The sequence below is a fragment of the Thermobia domestica genome, chromosome 6, assembly GCF_964235325.1.
Source record: "Thermobia domestica chromosome 6, izTheDome1.hap1.1, whole genome shotgun sequence".
NCBI classification, from domain to species: Eukaryota; Metazoa; Arthropoda; class Insecta; order Zygentoma; family Lepismatidae; genus Thermobia; species Thermobia domestica.
In genome coordinates this window covers 128,279,693-128,299,204 of record NC_137459.1, presented here as the reverse complement: position 1 = coordinate 128,299,204, position 19,512 = coordinate 128,279,693, and the positions used below count along the sequence as shown (strand labels likewise).

Genomic DNA, 19,512 nt, shown 5'->3' with positions numbered 1-19,512 from the left:
TCATTAGTGTAGGTTGATTAATAAGTGAGAAAACTGATATTAAATTTTGGACTATGTGAGTACGCGGATTGATGCAATATGAGGTGAATAGGCAGTAGAGCAAAACGTAACAGTGTTTCAAACCCACTACCTTATTAACTAACGTAGGATGAGTATGCTGCTGTAGTGGAGGCAAAACACATGAATGTAGAGACAAACTAGTAAGAGGGGAGTTGCAGCTGAGGTAAATGTAGTAAACAGTGGGTTGGGTGATATTACATGGGGGCATAAATTTGTAAAACCCACGAAAGAAGCTGTGTATTTGATTTTACAATAAGATTGCATAGGTAACTGAAAAATTACAGGGACGTTACACATTAAGGAGTACGAAATGGAAAATGCGTTTTGTACTACATAGTACTAAATAAAGAACACATGACGGAATAAAATACTATGTGAAGCCAGTATGCGAAGTGATAATTCAAGTGTCGCAAAGCATTTTGACACACCATACATATGATTTATGTCATATGAAGTATCTTTCAATTATCCTTATTTATGCATAAACCCACCGTCACTGGAGCGCATAGTCGCTATGGATGCAGCCCCTCGGTACCGCTTGGCCTCACTCCTCCCGAGCTCCTGGACTCGTAATATTGCATTAGTGCTTTGTAGTGGCCACCTAGCACAAGCTTGTTCGTGCTTAATGCATTGTAGTTCTTTTGCCGTTCATCCACGTACTGTATTTATACTCAGCCCTCGTGAAGTCAATCTGACTAATGCTTCACTTCACTAATGTCAACACTTAGTGAACACTTCACTTCACAAAAAAAAAGCCTATGTTTAGCAGAAGGGGTCCAGCTCTTTTCTCTAAAAAAATGTTACAATTTTGGTGATTTCTGTTCACATTCGGTTAGGTTAGGGTAGGGTTGGTTAGTTTAGGATAGGGTTGGTTACTTTAAGTTAGGTTAGGCTAGTTTAGGTTACGTTAGGTTACTTTAGTTTGTGTTATATTAGTGTAGGAGTCCCGCATAATTTTCCAAAAAGATGATAGAATTTCGCTTATTTCTATTAATATTACGTTCGTTTAGGTTAGATTTGATTACGTTATGTTACGTCTAAGTATTTGCATCACTCATTTCTCCTGTAAATTTTGTGTTTTTTACGTGCTTCTGGACCCCTTGTACTAAACATACCCCCTCCCCAAAAAATGGACAATGCATGCATTTTTTTTTATTTTCAATTTCAATGTTACTTTTCTTTCTACACAAATCATTATTGATCGAATATTCCAGAATGTTCTACAATTATAAACAATCTTGGAAAATGTTAGAGACTGTTATAGGGGAGAGGGGGGTACATTTGAACAGGGGGTACCTTTGAACATTTAAGATAACAGGCTAGAAATAATAGCATATCTGGTGGTTTCAAAATTTTTAGTTTGGCAAAACTGCGTTGCATGACGGTCAACTGTTATCTGCAATTTTAATGTAACTGTTGATGAACAGCAGTACTTTGTTACATTTGTGGGGTGAAAAGTTGGAATTTTTGTGAAGTTTTGTAAGATTTTTGACAGAAGCCTGTGTTTTGATATTATCTGCCATTCATTGCAGAAGCAAGTACATTAGTTTACTTATCCAATGTTGCCCTTTGTATTTCACAATAGCTTGTACTATCTGGGTATTATCAAATTCTGCTTGATCATGCCGGTTGGGGCAGCTTTGAACAAAAATTAGGGGGCACATTTGAACATTGTTCTACCTATGCTTTTCTGAAAGTTATAAGTACCAGCAACATGTTTGTGTTCTCAGACAATGAAGACAAATGTTCAGTACCAACTGCTGATATTGTGTGTAGACTTTCTAATTCTTGTCTGTCGTTTTCGATTACTTTTAAACTCTCGTCCGCCTCACTTGGGAGTTGAGTATAACCTTGAAGTTGAATTGGAATATAACTGTCACTATTCATCTCAGTGACCCCAAAAACTATGAATTCAACTCAATTCAGATGTGTTTCCGAAGAGAAGGCAAATTATTTAGAGCACAGAGGCGCACAATATACAAATACGGGCCTGCATATATGTTTCAGCAATTATTACTATTATTATTATTTCCTTGCCATACGCGATTGGTTAATTCTTGTGCCTTAAACTGTTAATGCTGCTTTGTTACATTAGCCTTGTTGTTCGTAAACGAATTCATCCTGAAAATAACGATTATTGTAGTAAAATAATGGTTTGTTCAAAACTGCCCCACGTATGTTCAAATCTACCCCATGCTTGTTTAAATCTACCCCCCAAAGGGGTACATTTGAACGACACCCCCTGCGCCCTTGCACAGAATGACAAGATCAAACAAAGTACTCTATTTTATGGCAAATATAATGTATATTATATTTAGCTTTTGTTACAGTTCTATAAGGAAATTTACTGGGTGTTTGGAAGCAAAAACGAATATTCGAAAACAGATGTTCAAATGTACCCCCCCCCTCTCCCCTAAAAGTTTCCCAAAGGTTCGAGAATGTTCTACAATTTTCAGGATGCTCTAGAACCTTCTAGAATGATCCAGGATGTTCCAGAATATTAGAAATTGATGTAGAATGTGCCACTATGTTATATCATTTTCCTCTAAGTTCGAAAATGTTCTAGAATGTGCACCACCAGGAAGGTACACATTAAGAATACGGGGTCTCAGGTTCTTCTCAACCTATTTAATGTTTTGACAGGAAAATGGTGGGGTTATGTCTAGATGATGGGAGCCAGACAACAGAATCTACCTTCACCTAACCTAACCGAATCCGAGCTACTACTACTATTGGTATTACTACTAGCACTACTTACTACTACTCTACTATTTGTTGTACTATTATTACTGCTACTACTATTACTACCAACTACTACTATTACTATTTGCTAGAGGGAGGCAGCTGTACTACTTCTACTAAAGGCTGCCTCCCATATCTAAACATAATTATCTCTATGGCGCCCCTGAAGTTTACCTGTTCCAGGTTGAGTATCGCGATGCGCCAACAAAAGAAGAGTCTATATAGAGTAGAAACACTATTTCCACAAAGAAACGTGTTTCTGAGTTACGGTAAGACTTACTTATTCAGAAGCATAATTAACTAAAATTATATATTACCGAGAAACAACTTTTCTGGGAGGTACATTGACAGGAAGTTAAATACATGTCAGTGTCATCTTGAAATTACTTAATGCTCTTTGGCACCAGTGTGCTCAAATAGCACCAAAGAAAGTTAACAGGCAACGATGGCCCGGAGTCTTAGCCATTACATTTATTTACAAGTTTATTTAAAAGACAAAGGTATAATGTCTACAGACATCGTTGAAAATACAATGATAGTTTCAGAGTTATCACAAAGTACCTAAAATGCCCGTTCTTCGCACAAGGAAAATACGTTTAAAGGAAATGAATTTCTCTCAATAAATTGGAATTTAAATATATGCCAGGGAAACTTTTAAAATATACGATCGGATCAAGGAAAAGTGAAATTGCCAGACATTTAATTGTATGCCAGTGATATGTTTAAAATGTAACAAGTGAAAGTAAAATGCTCAAGGGAAAACTTAGTGAACACTGTATTAAATGGAATTTAAGAGTGTTAAGTAATAGTAACATTAAACAGAATGCCGAAACGTAGGATCGACTGAGACACGCTGCAAACAGACACAGAGAAACTCTGAAGAAACAAGATTACAAAGCGAACTAAGTAGAATTACCTCCCAATGGGCCTATGTTTAGCAGAAGGGGTCCAGCTCATTTCTCTAAAAAATGTTACAATTTTGATAATTTCTGTTCACATTTGGTTAGTTTAGAGTAGGTTACGTTAGTTTAGGCTAGCTTAGGTTAGTTTAGTTTAGTTTAGGTTAGGTTAGTTTGTGTTAAATTAGTGTAGGGATCCCGCATAATTTTCCCAAAGATGATACAATTTCGCTTATTTGTATAATATTAGGTAAGTTTAGATTAGTTCAGGTTAGCTTAGGTTAGTTTATGTTAGGTTAGGTTAGATTTGGTTACGTTATGTTACGTTTAAGTACTTGCATCATTCATTTCTCCTGTAAATTTTGTGTTTTTTACGTGCTTCTGGACCCCTTGTACTAAACATACTCCTTACAATGAGTGGAGTTCGTAAAAAACAACAATTGCAGGCGCATAAAGTATTAGTGTACGAGACGTGCAAAGCGGAAGAAGTAGAGATTATAGTTTGTCAGGTGAGGCATTCCGCTATGATCCCACTAAAGTGTATAACAAACACATACACGTTGTCATTGGTAAAATGGATCACTACAATTTTCTTCATTTGAATTTAATAACATTATTGTTGCTTTTCTTTTTAAATACATTTCCGTTTATCAAATTTTCCATTCTTGCATAACCGTGCACTTCATACATAAAAGTACGAAACTTATTAAATGGTCACAAATCAATTTATAGCGAGTCACCTATCTCCTATAAACATATTTCCCCTATGCGAAGAACGGGCATTTCAGCTAGTAATAAACAAAAATAAGTTCAATAAAATATATTTACTACATCCTAAAACACCTACAATATAAAATATGGATATATAACAAATGCAAGATTCAGAATTATTTGTCAATATGACAAATTGAAGACCACTCCTCTCAAATACTGAACAATGTTCCCTTTTCCATAATTAGTTGTAAGCGACTTCAATCTCGAAGTGGTGCATATGTATTTCTGCTTACTATTATGGGAGTGACCTGCATGTAACCGTTCAATTTGGAAGGTCGCTAACGCCTGCTATCTTTGGAGGACATCCAACAATCTCTTTGGCTCCCACCAATGTAAGCGTCGAAACCCCGATGTCAAGCCTCAACAGCACTTTTTTTTTTTTTTTTTTTTTTTTTTAATCTTTATAGTAGGAGTCAAAGTACGTTCTACACAAAGTTTGAACTTAAACTAAAACTAATACGCTCCTTTATCCTCCAAGTTAAGTTTCTAATAGATCCTACGGTCTACTGCAATGGATCTTACTTTACACCTAGCAAAGTTTCTTACACCGAATTCTCCTGCTCCTAGTGAGATCAGATAAGTAATACAACGTTAAAAACAGGTTCATGTGTGTGTTATCCGGAGCCGCAATCTGCAGCAGTTTAGCCAATTTAAACTACCATCTTGCTTATCATTTTCATTTTAAAATAACATAATTAAAAGAGAAAAGTTCGAAAATTATTCCCTTCAGACAAAATTACAAGCTAGTAATTTGGAATGGGTGAGACAATGAGTGCAATATAATGGTAACAATTTTCTTAAAGGTAGAGAATACGAATTTTTATTAATCAATTTAATCAGATATTAAAACAGTAGTATCAATAAGAAATATGAAAATCATAAGTAGATCAGTCAATCAAGTAACTTTTGAATTTATTTAACCAAGTTCATATTGATCACATACAAATAACGACATACCGTGCAGTTTTACTATACGGATCCATAGTATAAGTAGTAATAGGAGTGGGAACGGGTTAGAAGCTCCCCCAGGGATTCGTTGGGTTCTGTTCTCGACATAAAATGGGCAAATTAATGACTTCCTCAAATTTTTCCGTACATTTTACAATATGTGGATCCGTATAGTAAAACTGCACCCGACAACCATATATCACAATATTTATAGCCTCTCATTTATTATGTATAGCACTCCATCGGTGCATATTGAGAATATTGGCTCATGTAGACATGATTACATGTATATCCTGCATTTTTCTCATCAGACAGACTGTTAGTACCTTCAACAGTCGTATTTTATAGGCAACATTGCATTCCTCAGTAAAGTTTAACTTTATGAAGGTATCACGATTATATATACACAGAGTTTTATGCACAAAACAAACGATTTCTCGATCCTACAGATTTTTACCGCTCTTTCTATTTTCTGTAAACGGAAGTGGATGTCCCTTATAGCGTTAAATGTTCTTATTACGAGTCTGAAGTTACCGTATATATGTTGTATCAGGTCTAGTTTTTCAGAAATGCTGAAATAAGATTTTGAAGCAAATCCCATATTTTTTAAAATTTATGGCTTTTAATAAAATTATTATTTTTATATACAATGCAAACTACATGAAAAAATGTACATTGCACATTTGGATATTAGAAGCATAAACCAATGTTTATAACTTAGTAGTGCATGTAGTTTTTCATGAACAATAAACTGGCAAAAATATGAAAACCAGTAAAAACTCCATATGTATGAAACAATCTGTATCGTATAAGGATGCATCAGAAATTAATATGCATTTATACACTGCCAAACAAACAAAAGGTGATAGTCAAGTGACTAAACAGAAACTGAGAAACACAAAATGGAGAGTTCAGAAGCACAAATTAAAATAAACACTTCCCTGTTCTGTGCTGTGCTGTAGGGGGCGTGTTACGTGTCAAGTTCCAACAGTAATCTGCGACCATTGACACATCAAACTTTCCTTTGTGTTGCTGCTCCAGGATTTGAATTGATTGCTCCTCAGGACACAGCTCCTATGTTTTTAAAAAGATAGGTTTCTATGCATGAAATGCAGTTTAAACAACATATTGCATCTCAATGGCTAGTTTGTCAACAACTATTTGCATATATTTCGCACTTTATTATTTTCCAAAAAGTTTTCTGAGACACTCTTAAGAGATATCCAGGTCTTTCTTTCTACTTCTGTCAATTTTTCATATAGTAGGTCATCGTTCATCAATTGAGGTATCTGAGGGTAAATGAACACACGTTCGTTTAGTTTAGCATCTGAAACATTTGGAAACTTTTCCTGGAGAAACTCAAATCCTTATCTTTACTTTTCCATTCTTTTTACAAATACTTTCACAACACCCAATTTAATGTGGAGGCGAGGCAAAAATTTTTTCTTTGCATCGACAAGGGCTTCCTCTTTCATATTTTTAATTCCGAGAGTGAAGAATGCACGAGTAGAGCATTCCCTTTATGTAGTGCATCTCAGTTGCTCTACTGTCTCACTCGCCAAGAAAACGGCAGTACTTTGTCTAGTCTAACTGTAACCCTAGCATCAAACCAATCATTTTCAAGCCCCTAACACCAATATGCTGATTATTCCTCACTTTCTGCAGCAGGAGTTTATATATATATTATATAAGTTTACTGAATGCCCAACTGAAATGGATACCTTTGTGGACGAGGGAATACTTCATGCTTGCTTATGACGAATCCAAGAATAACCGCCACTCATCGCCTTTACACTGTATTTGTAATACTTGCATCAGTCCTACAACATCTGTGCAACATACGAGGGTTGAAGTAATAGTGCCAACACTGCTTTATAGACGCTACGCAACGGAATCAAATAATTTCCCTCGTACCACATGTTAGTTACATACCCACCTTACCTCAGCGCAAGTAGAGTCTCCTTTCCAACGTCACGTGCAAAGATAGTAGATGAGAACAGAGCCTCGTGCAGCTGGCGGTCTACCTTATGCGTGCGCGCGCGCGTGTACATACCTACGTACGCGGGCAGTGTAAGGTAAGGTTACTGTTGTCATGAGGTTTTCAAAACAAGAACAACGGAACTGAATAAAAATTAAATGAGCCAGAGGCAGTACAGCACGACTGTCATATCAAGGTTTTCGATAAGCTTGCGGAGAGTCTGCACTGCCTTACAGAACAGTGTCAATTTGGGTACAAACCTTCAAGGTGGAGCGCTTAAATGTAAAAGACATGCAATGGTCGTCCGTGTCAGTGAAGAAGACGTAAATGCTGTTTCCATGTTACTGGACACTGACCGACGCCAACCACTCGTGAGCTGGCCCAAGAGACAGGTTTAGCACATACGACTGTTCTGCACATTCTGAAGGAACGCTTGGGCATCAGAAAAACTACATCACGATGGGTTCCGCATGAGTTGACGAAAATGCAGAAATGGCTACGATACAACGCTGCTCGTATCCACCTGGATCGCTACGAGCAGGAAGAAGAGATTTTCTTACGCTGGATGAAACCTGGGCCAAATCGTACGAGCCACAATTGAAACGCCAAACTTGTGGCGTCATTATGGGTCACCACAAAAGTGCAAATTACATCACAATCCTAGCAATGTGAAAGTTATGGTGATTCTTGTGAACGACTGGGATGGTGTAATTCTACCGTTCCTCTACATCAGATCGTCATCGTGCAGTATTTTTTCCTGTCTTAAAACAACTTGCGACCAGCTTTGAGAAAGAAGAGGCGAAACTTTTAAAGAACAAATTATCATTGCTGGACAACGCTCGGGCGCATACAGTGCACGGTGTAACTGATTTGTTCGATCCATGGAGGTGGGAAGTGGTGTAGTATCCACATTATTCCCCGCACTTAAGCCACTGTGACTTACTACATTCCTAAGATGAAGAAACTTCGTGGATTTCATTTCAGAACTGTCCAAGAAAATTCTTCAGGCAGTTGACCGGACCATTAGAACTATCAACATAACGGGTGCTCATAAGGTATCCGACTTCAATATCACTGGCAACGCGTAACATACAATGGTGGTGACTACATTGAAGGACTGTAATTCTTTGTAATACGTACCTATTTGCTATCAGTTGTGCATAAATAGTTGTTATACTGATAACTATTTATCAGGTTTCATATTCACTACTCATTACCACATTTGTTGTCAATATATCACTTCTGGTGACACTGGCACAGGGAAACCATCACCATATGGGATGGGTCTTCTAGCTGATTATAGAACTGGGTATTGAACTGGCCTTTTACCCTTTGGTGTTATTCTCTTTACATTTACAAGACAAAAGTAGCTGTCATGTAAGTAATCACGTGATTCAAACTATGTAGAGGTGGTATACATTTGTGTGAACCAAAGCTTGCCTATGTCGACCTTTGATGAAAAGTGCAATTCATATGCTTTACTAACAACAGGTGTTATTCTCATGAGCTTCAGTTTTGAAATTATTCGTCCACACACAACATAAGTTGTTACGTTCGTTTTCACACTTCCTAGGCATTGTCAGGAATGTAACACTATTTTCACAACACGAAAGAACGTTTACAAGTGTAAAGTACTTCACAACAAAACATCCATATGTTAATGTATTGTAACAACTACTTTCAGTGTTGTTGATCTGCTATATCACATTACTTCAACATAGTAATGAAGCTTACCATATAAACAAGCAAGAAAGTGAACATGTAATATTGATGCTCAAGAAAATTTCCCTCCGACGGTCACTTTTCTTACCAGCAAAAGTTTCTTAACCTTTCATCTGTAACGGGGGATGGGGATAATTTATTTTATATCAATGGCCGTTTGTGTTCAACATGTCGAAGTATATGATTAAATATGACCAATATTATTATATCAGGAAACTAGTTTTTAAACAAATATTTTTTCCAAAAGCTACTCCCAGAAAATGAAAATTTTAAATTGCATTTTTTTCGGTTTTTCCACAAATTGAGAACTAACACGGGAAAACTAATATTTTCGAAATCAGCAGGAAAAAAAATAATTCAGAAACACCTTTTACGTTTTAGGAAAAATTCAGTATTGGACAGTGTTATTCATGTGGAGAAAACAAGTCAACTTGTGCTAGGTGATTAGTACAAGCAAACTTCTATCTATTCCAGTTTAAGGAAAAGCAAAGCTGGTAAGCTTGCGCGATAGCAGAGGATATCCCCGTGCCTTAGGAAGGAGGCAGGTATGTACGTGAGGGAAAAATAAATGGGGAACACATATCGATGTTTGCTAGGTTGTCACTGTAAGCTAGCTTTGGAGTTGAATTGCACTTTTCCAAGGTATTTGTATGTTTACAGGTTTTTTACGTGTTCTATCTTTCATAAATATCCTTGTTTAACACTACTCTTCCTTTTAAACAGATGGTACCAGCGGTGGGTTCTATTTTCCGTGGGAGAACAAGGTCAAAAAAAGTGTGAACCTTTTACAGGCAAGTCATCCTGAGTGAGATTTTCCTGAGTTTTGCTCAATGGCATCAGGCAAATGTAGATATGGTAGACGTTTGTTCACAAAAACCTAGACTGTCTCCCAGACACTTCCAAAAAGTTAAACGTAGATCTTTATGTCCCTTGGGTTTGCTTAAAAGGAAAATCTATTTTCCCTTCATTTTGTTATGGAGCATCAAGAGTATTCTCTGATAAAATAGACCATCAAGACATTGGTGCCAAGTAAATGTACAAGTGGTATGTAGAAACCAATCATAAAATATGACCAACATCAAACAATAAAAAAAGTGTGTGTGTGTGTGTGTGTGTGAGAGAGAGAGAGAGAGAGAGAGATAAAATAAATAAATAAATAAATAAATAAATAAAAAAATAGCTTACTGCTTGATGCCAGATTGAAGAATGTAGAAGGTACACCATCAACGGAACAGTAACAGAAACAAACCGTGGAAAATCAGTTATACGCGTTCTTGGTGTGTGGCACTGCTCATTTTGGTGTGGGTTTGAGTACTTTAGTTTGTTTATAAAGAATCTGCATTTTATTGACGAGGAGCATCCACGTCTGACTAAGTAATTTATATTACAGCTATGTAATACAGTACTGTAGAACGTACATGTTGAACAAAATCTTAACTTCTTCCCTTATTTGCTGTAATGTATACACTTAAGCAGAAATCTACGTGGAAGCACGTTCATCCTAGAAACTAATTCTTTAGTATTTCGCTCATGAGAAATCATTGTAGAAGCAAATAATATCAATACTACCAAAATTTCCGTTCTGATCACGGGATGAATAACGTGTAATGAATATAAAATTTGAATATTGTAGAAATTGGTCACTTTTTTTCGCTTAAGGTTCGGAATTTCCAAAAAAGCTGAATCATGTATTTTTATTGTACATATTGTGTACCGAAGAGCATGCGCCCAACATAAACCAATCCGCATGTTGGCCACTTTCTGATTAAAGAAAGAGAAATTCGAATAATTTAGAAGTTTGATCCTTTTCCTTTTTTCAAAAGTGGAGTTCTCGAAAATGCTTAAACATGTATTCCTTTACTTTTAATTACAAATTTAATACACTGAATTTCACAACTTCACCTTGAGCGAATCTTCTGACTGTTCATTTTCTGAGGAATGAAAGGGCAATTTAGATATTATAGAAATGATTCCATTTCCACTCTTAGGAGCGGAATTTTTAAAAATTGGAACACTTATTTCATTACTGTTAGTTAAGAATTTACTTACCAAATTTCACACCTTTAACTTAAAAGTACCGTAGCCTAACCTAACTTTCAGAATAAAGAAAATAAAGGGAAAATTCTATATAGAAACGATTTCTTTAGGAGCAGAATTTTTGAGACGCTGAAACATATTTCATTACTATTAACTGAGAGCCTATATTCCGAATTTTACACTTCTAACTGAAGCAAATGCTTACATTTGGCATTACATTTCTGAATAAAAAAAAAAAGATAAATTTGTATATTATAGGAATGAAATCCCTTCCCGTTAAGGGACAAACAAGTCTTCTTTTATTATTATTATTATTATTATTATTATTATTATTATTATTATTATTATTATTATTGATGAAAACACAGGGAAATCCTCTCTAACTTCAGGCATTTGTGAGACATTCAATTCTTGGCGGACAATTTCTTACCCCACTAAAGTAGGGTGACCAGACGTAATGATTTTCGCAGTACAGTACTGTTTTTCAAAGAGCTGTCCTGCGTGTTGCGAAGATGCCTAGAAAATCTAAAAATGTCCTGAGTTAACTTATTTGCAATAACTTAATGTTTCATTCACAACATTTTGAATCACAAGTACTCTTTTTCTGAATGGTGAACCGCTGTGTTTTGTAACACTCCTCAAAAGATTAGGGAAGGAGAACAATCAGCAAACTGTTGTTTTACAATACACTGTTTTTACTGAGAAGGGCCTGTTGAGATATCGGTAAAGTAGGAAAACTTTCTTTCTCCACTGATGATAGTGATTCTAACAAGTTAACTAAAAGTTTCTTTGTATCGGTCTAAATTTTCTCTCATTCCTTCACATACCATGCTCCGAAAATCGATAAAAAGAAAAAAAAAAATGGCTTTAGCCCAACATGAAGTCACTTATGTTATAAAAATAAACCACTTTGTCCTTCATCAAAACCTTTGGAATTGTGTTGAATTCCTGGAATATTTTCAGTACTTTTCTTTTTAACAATAATGAATTTTTAACTTAAGGTTAACTTTAAATTAAATACGGACATGTATGTTACCGACGCAGTAAACTGTTATATACTATAACATTTGTGTCCTACTTTTCACTTGTCAGAATCTGCTCACCCTACACTAAAGCTTTCTTAGGGTACATATTTCAATAAATCCTTCTTATTGTATTTCTTGATTTCGTGACAAAAGGAGTATTCTGTCCCAATTTCATGTTTCTATCTATAGCATGGTTTGGTCAATGATAAGTCAGCCACTTCTACTTTTATACAAGAGTATATATAATAATATAATCTTTTATAAATATTCTTACATATATTATTTTGCTCAAAGGAAGGGCTAAGAACCCCGACACCCCTTGCGTACGCTACTCACTTTGTTTTTGTTATTTCTTGCTTTAAACGAACTTAGTCTTAACATTACACAACGAGCTTACACAATAGGTTTCCTTGTGTTCATACTCACCAAGCCTGCAAAGCGCATATAGGGTCAATCTCTGTAATGTAAACAACGCAACCTAATCCCTTTAAGGCTTGACAACATCCTTTGCCAACTTCACCGTAACCGCAGAGCACAACCTGTTTCCCGCCAAACATTACATCTGTGGAACGTTTCAAGCTGAAAATAAATACATCTCTATAAATATATGAGAGTTGTAGCACTCAATTACATTTAATTACAGTGAAACCTCTGAATAACGGACACCGATGGGACGGGATTTTTTTGTCCGTTACAGAGAGGTTACAAAAATTTAATTTCTCTCAACGGTAATTGTATGCAGTAATATACAGTAAATACATTATGTATGAGCATAATTACGTAAAATTCAATATGAAAATACTCTATTTAGTACCTATTTGAATTACTGGTACGGATGAAGGAGAAATTCATTTCTGTTAAATAATATTATTGTTGGGGAATGTGTTAGTATGTTCGTATACTGCAAATGATAATGCGTGTATGGTAATTTTCTTAAGGACATGTCATCACCCTGTAAAAAATCCATTAATTCGCATACTGCCAATACTAAAAGTAAAAAAACAGCTTTAAAAAGTATGCAATATTATTATTAAATACTGAAAATGTGCAGAAGAAACTCGCCAAATTTCTTGAAAAAGTCTGCCGTGTACATTCTACGGACACTAGTTTCTGTTCGAAATTTGCTTGCAACTGTTGGATCAATTGGAGAACTTCTGTTTCACCGCGATTAATGGCAAATTTCTTTAATTGTTCAACTGTTTGACACACCAATTTGTACAAAAGAAAAATTTTGCTTTTCTAAAAAAGTAAGAGAAATGCCCGTTGAAAAATGTTACTGCAAAATATTTTTTTTTTTTTTTTTTATCTAGTTATCTATGAAATTGTCGAGAAAGATGCAAGGCCCAGAGGAAAAGAACTAAATTTGTTAGGGAAGGAAAGATCCGCATAGAATTCTTGACCATACGACTAACCCTGCATGAGTGTTAGTGCTTATTGAAGATTTTCTAGGATTTCCACCAGAAAGCAGTTTATTGCGGGCAGATAAAAAGAAGCATTTCAAGTTCAGCTTGGAAGTTGTTCTGTTTGATGATAGATACACTTGTGGAGAAAAGACTTTTCTGTTTACGGTAATATATCGCAGAACCGAGAATAATTCCTGTTCGTTATGAAGAGGTTATTGAAACGTTTGGTGGTAAAAAAGGACTGTCCGCGTCCATATCTGAGAGTGTCCGTAAAAGGGAGGGTTTTGTTCCGTAAGAGAACATATATTTTTGCCGGGACAAAAAAATCTGTCCGTATTATAGAGGTGTCCGTTAAGGGAGGTTTCACTGTATTACTTTCTTCCCCTTTATAGTGTGGATTACGTTTATCTATGTAGAATGATAGTCGCACCTATATATACTTATGTAATATTTGTTTTCTCTTATTATTCACTATTATAAGTCAATAAAAGAATTTCTCACCAACTATTATATTATATTTAACTAAATACTACCTCATCCAGTACTGTAAAGATTTGTGTGGCATGCAGCGATTATACATTCATTGAAATATTTTTATTTTTAAGTAAGAGCAAGTACAATATTTCCTTTGCCCAGTGACGCAGAATAACTGAATGCGTCCTTGATGTAGTACCTAAAAAGAAATGTGTACAACACTTACGACGCACTCAAATTCACTGCCACAACTACAGCTTTTCAAGATTATACTTACACCAAGAAAATACTAGAATACACCTTGAAAATAAGTCCTGGCCATTACTTTCTGTTAATCTTCAACCCTTTAAGACTGCAAGCGAAGGACATTTAAAACAAATCAATAAATGTAGGATATGGTATTTGAAACACTTTGATCTGGTAAAACACACTACGGTAGTACAGGTGTCCGTTTCAGAACCTATCATTAACCGAGTAAAACTCTGAACAAATGTGCATATAATACAAACTAAAATGACAGCGTTTTTAAACACTATTGAAACAAAAGGTTTAGAAAATGACCTACTTCTGCTTGTGCGTTATTATCTCTCTTCCACCATAGTTACATTACCATCACATCCAAATTCGTGCCCGTGCGTTATTGCCTCTCCCCACGATCGTTACATTTCCATCACATCAAAATTTGTGTCTGCACACTATTACCTTACCTCACATTCAAATTAAACTTCGAAAATTTAATGTCAATTAGTGTGTTTTGATTTTTTTTTCTGCTCATATATGGTCTTCAGACTTCAGGCGACCACAAGCCGTTATTTACTGTCCCTTATATAATGTAAATTAGCGATGAGGCGCAATATATCTTAACCTTTCACAACAAAAAAGAGATATTGTTTGGAATTTTAAGGAATATGAAACAATATACAGGGTGTTAATGAACCATACCGACAAACTGTAAAAGGCGATTCCTCACATCAAAGTAAGATAAAAAGTTCATATGGACCTATGGGGGAAAGTGCGTAGTTTCAGAGCTAGAGCTGTCCAAAATCGCGCAAAAGCCAAATTTCAAGAGGTCCTATTTCGAATTCTAGAAACTGTGCATGTTGGTCCCGAGCAGCGTAAAGGAAGCGACGTATACACAATCCAAAAGTGCATATTTCGTCAATTTTCAATAAGTGAACGGGGCATTTCCTACAGGATGTAATTCTCACATATGCTGTCAATACAGTTTTCAGATATACCTTGATTTCAAGGAGGGACCAAAGGCACGAGGTAAGCCTTCACAACTATTGACATCCAGTGCTGCGGAGGGAAGTTGGAAATGTTAGGAACCGGCAACTTCATGTCTTTTTGTGTTCTGAATAATGTGTGATGCGATGTATTTCGTGACGGTATATTTCACGTTTTCTTCACTTATAAGCCTGAAAGAAAACATTGCAGAATGCGTTCACCTGAGTACAAGAAACCATGCTGCGGACGATCCTTAACACTCCCGACATCGTGCCAAAGGATTCCATGTTCACTACCATCAAGGCTTATCGTTTGCCTACTTCGACCAATCATAAAGTCAGAGCATATCTCAAAATTCGGCTGAAGGCATGTCTGGGAATTTCACCCTTTATGGAATACTCTGTACACCCATTAACATTAATGAAACATGCATTTTTGGATTGCGTATGCGTGCTGATAAGGACCACCATCCACAGTTTCTAGAATTCGAAATATGACCTCTTGAAATTTGGCTTTTTCGCGATTTTGGACAGCCTAGCTCTGAAACTATGCACTTTTCACCATAGGTCCATATGAACTTTTTCTCTTATTTTGATGTAAAGAATCACCTCTTACAGTTTGTTTGTATAGTTCATTAACACCCTGTATATGGAAATACAACGTTGGACGAAAAATTCATCAAACCCTTTGTGTATATCTAACACAATGTGAATAAAATATGATGTAACAAGGTAATCGGAATAATTTTCTTCTCGCAGAATGGTTATTCACCAACGCTCATTATACTTTGTCGATTGATTGAGTTAGCAAGCTTTTAAGCAACAATACTATATGAAGCAGGGACCTACTGCTTAAAGTGAAATACGAACTACTATCTGGGTTATTAACCAAGACAAGTATCCCTTTGCGAGATCAAGCACGAAACCACACACACAAGGCATCGCGTTAGCCATTTAGGAACACAGATGCTCCCTTCATCACGTTTCTGTGTTCAGTCAAATAGTTTACTTTTTCCTTTAATAATAATAATTTTTTAGGACTGCTTTACTCAGCAAATCAGTGATGGTCACTGGAACTTCTTACAATATATTTCACATACCTATCAATAATTGACTCACGACAACTATACAAGTTATCGAATTTGGTCTTGGTCACTGAATCATTCACATTCATTGCAGGCACTGTGAGTTTACCAGCTTTGGAGAGTTGGTATAGACGATGAACACCTGTAACGCTTTCTTCTACAATTCCTGAAAGTGAAAGAAATAATGAGATTTTAAAATTTGAAGAGAGTATTCAATATCCTAAAGTATTGGTATGTTTTATATTCACACTTTCGTTTCCTTAATTGCATAAAACCACCACCATAGAATAAATCTCACTTTATATTCATTTCCACAATTTCCCACTTGGAGGATAGAAATGTAAACAAGAATTAGGAAAACCAAAAATTGATCAAAATATTGCGATTTTGACCAATAATTAGTTTTTGGATCAGATGCCACAAAATTTTTGAACGAGTCTTTGTATTTTCTAGGGAATAAGCACGAAGTTAAGTGATAGTTTGGCTACACTATATGTAGTTGTCCAAATATAAGGGGTACAAGAAAATATTTTGATTGAAATATGTTGGATCTTTTGATCCAAAAAGGTCAGTTCCTCACTATCTTCACACTGGATGTTTGAGTAATTTATTCATATAATGAAGGGCATCAGAGAACTATTTACGCATAACTATTAGATAAGTTTTTTTTTATATTTTTATTTATTTATTTATTTATTTATTTATTTATTGCAAGTGTGCTATTTGATCTGATTCAAGTGCCAGAGGAAATTTCCTACTTCCTACTACCAGGATAGATTCGTATACTTAGAACCCAGATAAGAATTACGTTTTTATCAATACATGAGATGGATTATTTTTCTTGACCTATTTTTCTTCTTAAGGGAAGAGATTATTGATTTTCTTGTTTTGTATGGTCTGTGAGCAGTGTTCTTATGCGTTAAGGAATGAGTGACACTAAACTTATTCATAAGTATTACTTTCACAATATAAAAGAATCACAAAACTATATATATATATATATATATATATATATATATATAAAAAAAAAAAAAAAAAAAAAAAAAAAAAAAAAAAAAAAAAAAGGCCACCACCGGGATCCGAGTCTGAGACATACCACTACGAAGTAACTGCTTCTCATTACGTCTTCATGTTCAATTTAGGAAAGTATGCATAACAACAATTCTTATATACATATTGATTTGACAAACAAACAAACAAACAAAAAATGTACTGAAACATTATGTTCAGAATACATGTAAAATGTTCTGCTTTTACGTACATAATGAAAAACAAAGAAAAAATACTAGCTGAAATACTCCGTGCTTCGCACGAGGTGAAAATATTTATGTAAATTGTTTAAACCCCATCCTACCCTTAGGATACGCATTGGGGATGAATTTGGATTTAAACGCCATCGGCAGTGTCACTATTCATCTCATGGATTGGACACTAATACTGAACGTTTTCTATTGTTTTTACAAATCCATATCGATGGAACTGAATTTGAACTTGAAAGACATCGGGAGTGTTACTAATAATCTCAGCAACCCTAAAAATATGGACTGGGTACTAACATCAGTCGGTTTCGAATATTTTTACAAGTCATTCCCCGACGCCTTTTTCTCCCCTGGCACAAAATTTACTAGAACCTATGTTAGCCCAGGATCCACTCATGTACCAAAAGTTATAAAAATTAGTGCAGTATTCTAGGAGGATTTAGTTGTAAGAATAGATACCATCTTCTCTCTAACTCTCTAGTCAAACCGGATGTGGTACAAATCAACCAGTCACGGTTTTACCATTGACCGACATAGAACAAAAATCATAGTAGATCGTAAGAAGCATTTCTCTGTAATCAATTGAACGTCCCGAGAACATATTCCATCTAATCTAATCTTTCTACTGAAACTCACAAATATCACAAACATCCCACAAATATATTCCATTCTAATCTCTCTACTATAACCGGAAATGGAATAAATATACTACCAGTTGCAGTTTCATGAGAAAATATCACACCATAGAAAACCAAACTTTCACGTGGTCGCAGCATGAGCTAATGTGGTTCTGATTCCACGTTAATCTGTAGGTACACTCTGATATAGCCTCGCTGCTGAAAGAGACGTTAAACTCAAAATCAACTCTTTCACGTGACACTGATCCGTTCATTTTAAACGAAGAAGGCAAAGAAGGTACGGACGTTGAGGCCTTTTAGGAAGTCGAGGAATTCCCTGAGAGTCGTGGCTAAGGAAGATTCTTCTGAAGCTGCTTCCTGGTTCGCAGTAGTTTGGCGGGAGGACTTTGTTTTGAGGCCTTAGGTGAGTTTTCCTTTGGCTTGCTGGTTTGTCTTGTCTGTTCTTGAGAGGGGGTGGAGTTTTTGGTGGAGGTATCAGAAGTGGTAGTGGTTGCTGCTCCTTGAGTGGCTTGAGAATACAATTCTTCGCGAGGTTTAGGTGGGTGGGTGTGTTCCTGGGATAGCCGTTGTTGATCTTGTGTGTCAGGGGGTGGGGAGAACTTCTGCTTGTTCGTTTTGGCCTACTCCTGCTTGAAGTAACTGCATCCTTTGTAGTTTGCGGGATACAGGCCATTGCAGTTAACACAGGTGGCGTAGGTTTTGCACAGTCCATGGTGGCGTGGGGTCCACCACACATCACATATCTTATTGCGGCCCGACAAGTCGTCTGAGACTGTCCTAGCCTCTGACACCGGAAGCATTGGAGGAAGTCTGTTCCTCGATAGAGCTCTACCTCAACCCTATAGTTGAGGACATATCGGACCTCGTATGGATGACAACTTGTTTGTTTTTGGTAGTTGGACCAGAAAGAGGGGGAAGAGGGGATGTTCACCTTTTGCGTCTGGTCGACCTTTCATCTGGTGGACTGCTTCCACGTCAAATCCTTGCGGCTGAAGCTATTCCTGGATGTAGGTGTGGGGTCGACGTCGATTGGTAGTTTCTTCACGATTACCTTCAGTGGACGTGTCATCCTGGAAGCTCGGAGCAGTACGAGCGTCCTGTTTGGTTGCAGTATGCTTCCAGTTCGGCAAAGTCTTTCACTGTCCCACAGTGGATCTTCACATAATCTGATGTTTTGAGTACTTGGGGGTAAGGACAACCAGTAATGCCTTTTATAGGTTGTATGAAGTGTACAGATGATCC

At 36.2% G+C, this 19,512-nt stretch overlaps 1 protein-coding gene across 5 annotated transcripts in view; it reads right to left on the bottom strand.

Annotated features, from left to right (window-relative positions):
• Positions 1-19,512, bottom strand: part of LOC145688196 (adenosylhomocysteinase-like 1) — a 230,486-nt gene that overhangs the window by 34,916 nt on the left and 176,058 nt on the right. For all 5 annotated transcript variants that reach the window (XM_081762072.1, XM_081762071.1, XM_081762074.1 and 2 more), the window contains 2 exons: positions 16,389-16,539; positions 12,612-12,764 (listed from right to left, as the gene is read on the bottom strand). In XM_081762072.1, coding sequence (XP_081618198.1) covers positions 12,612-12,764; positions 16,389-16,539 — 304 coding nt within the window. The remainder of the gene's footprint in view (positions 1-12,611; positions 12,765-16,388; positions 16,540-19,512) is intronic.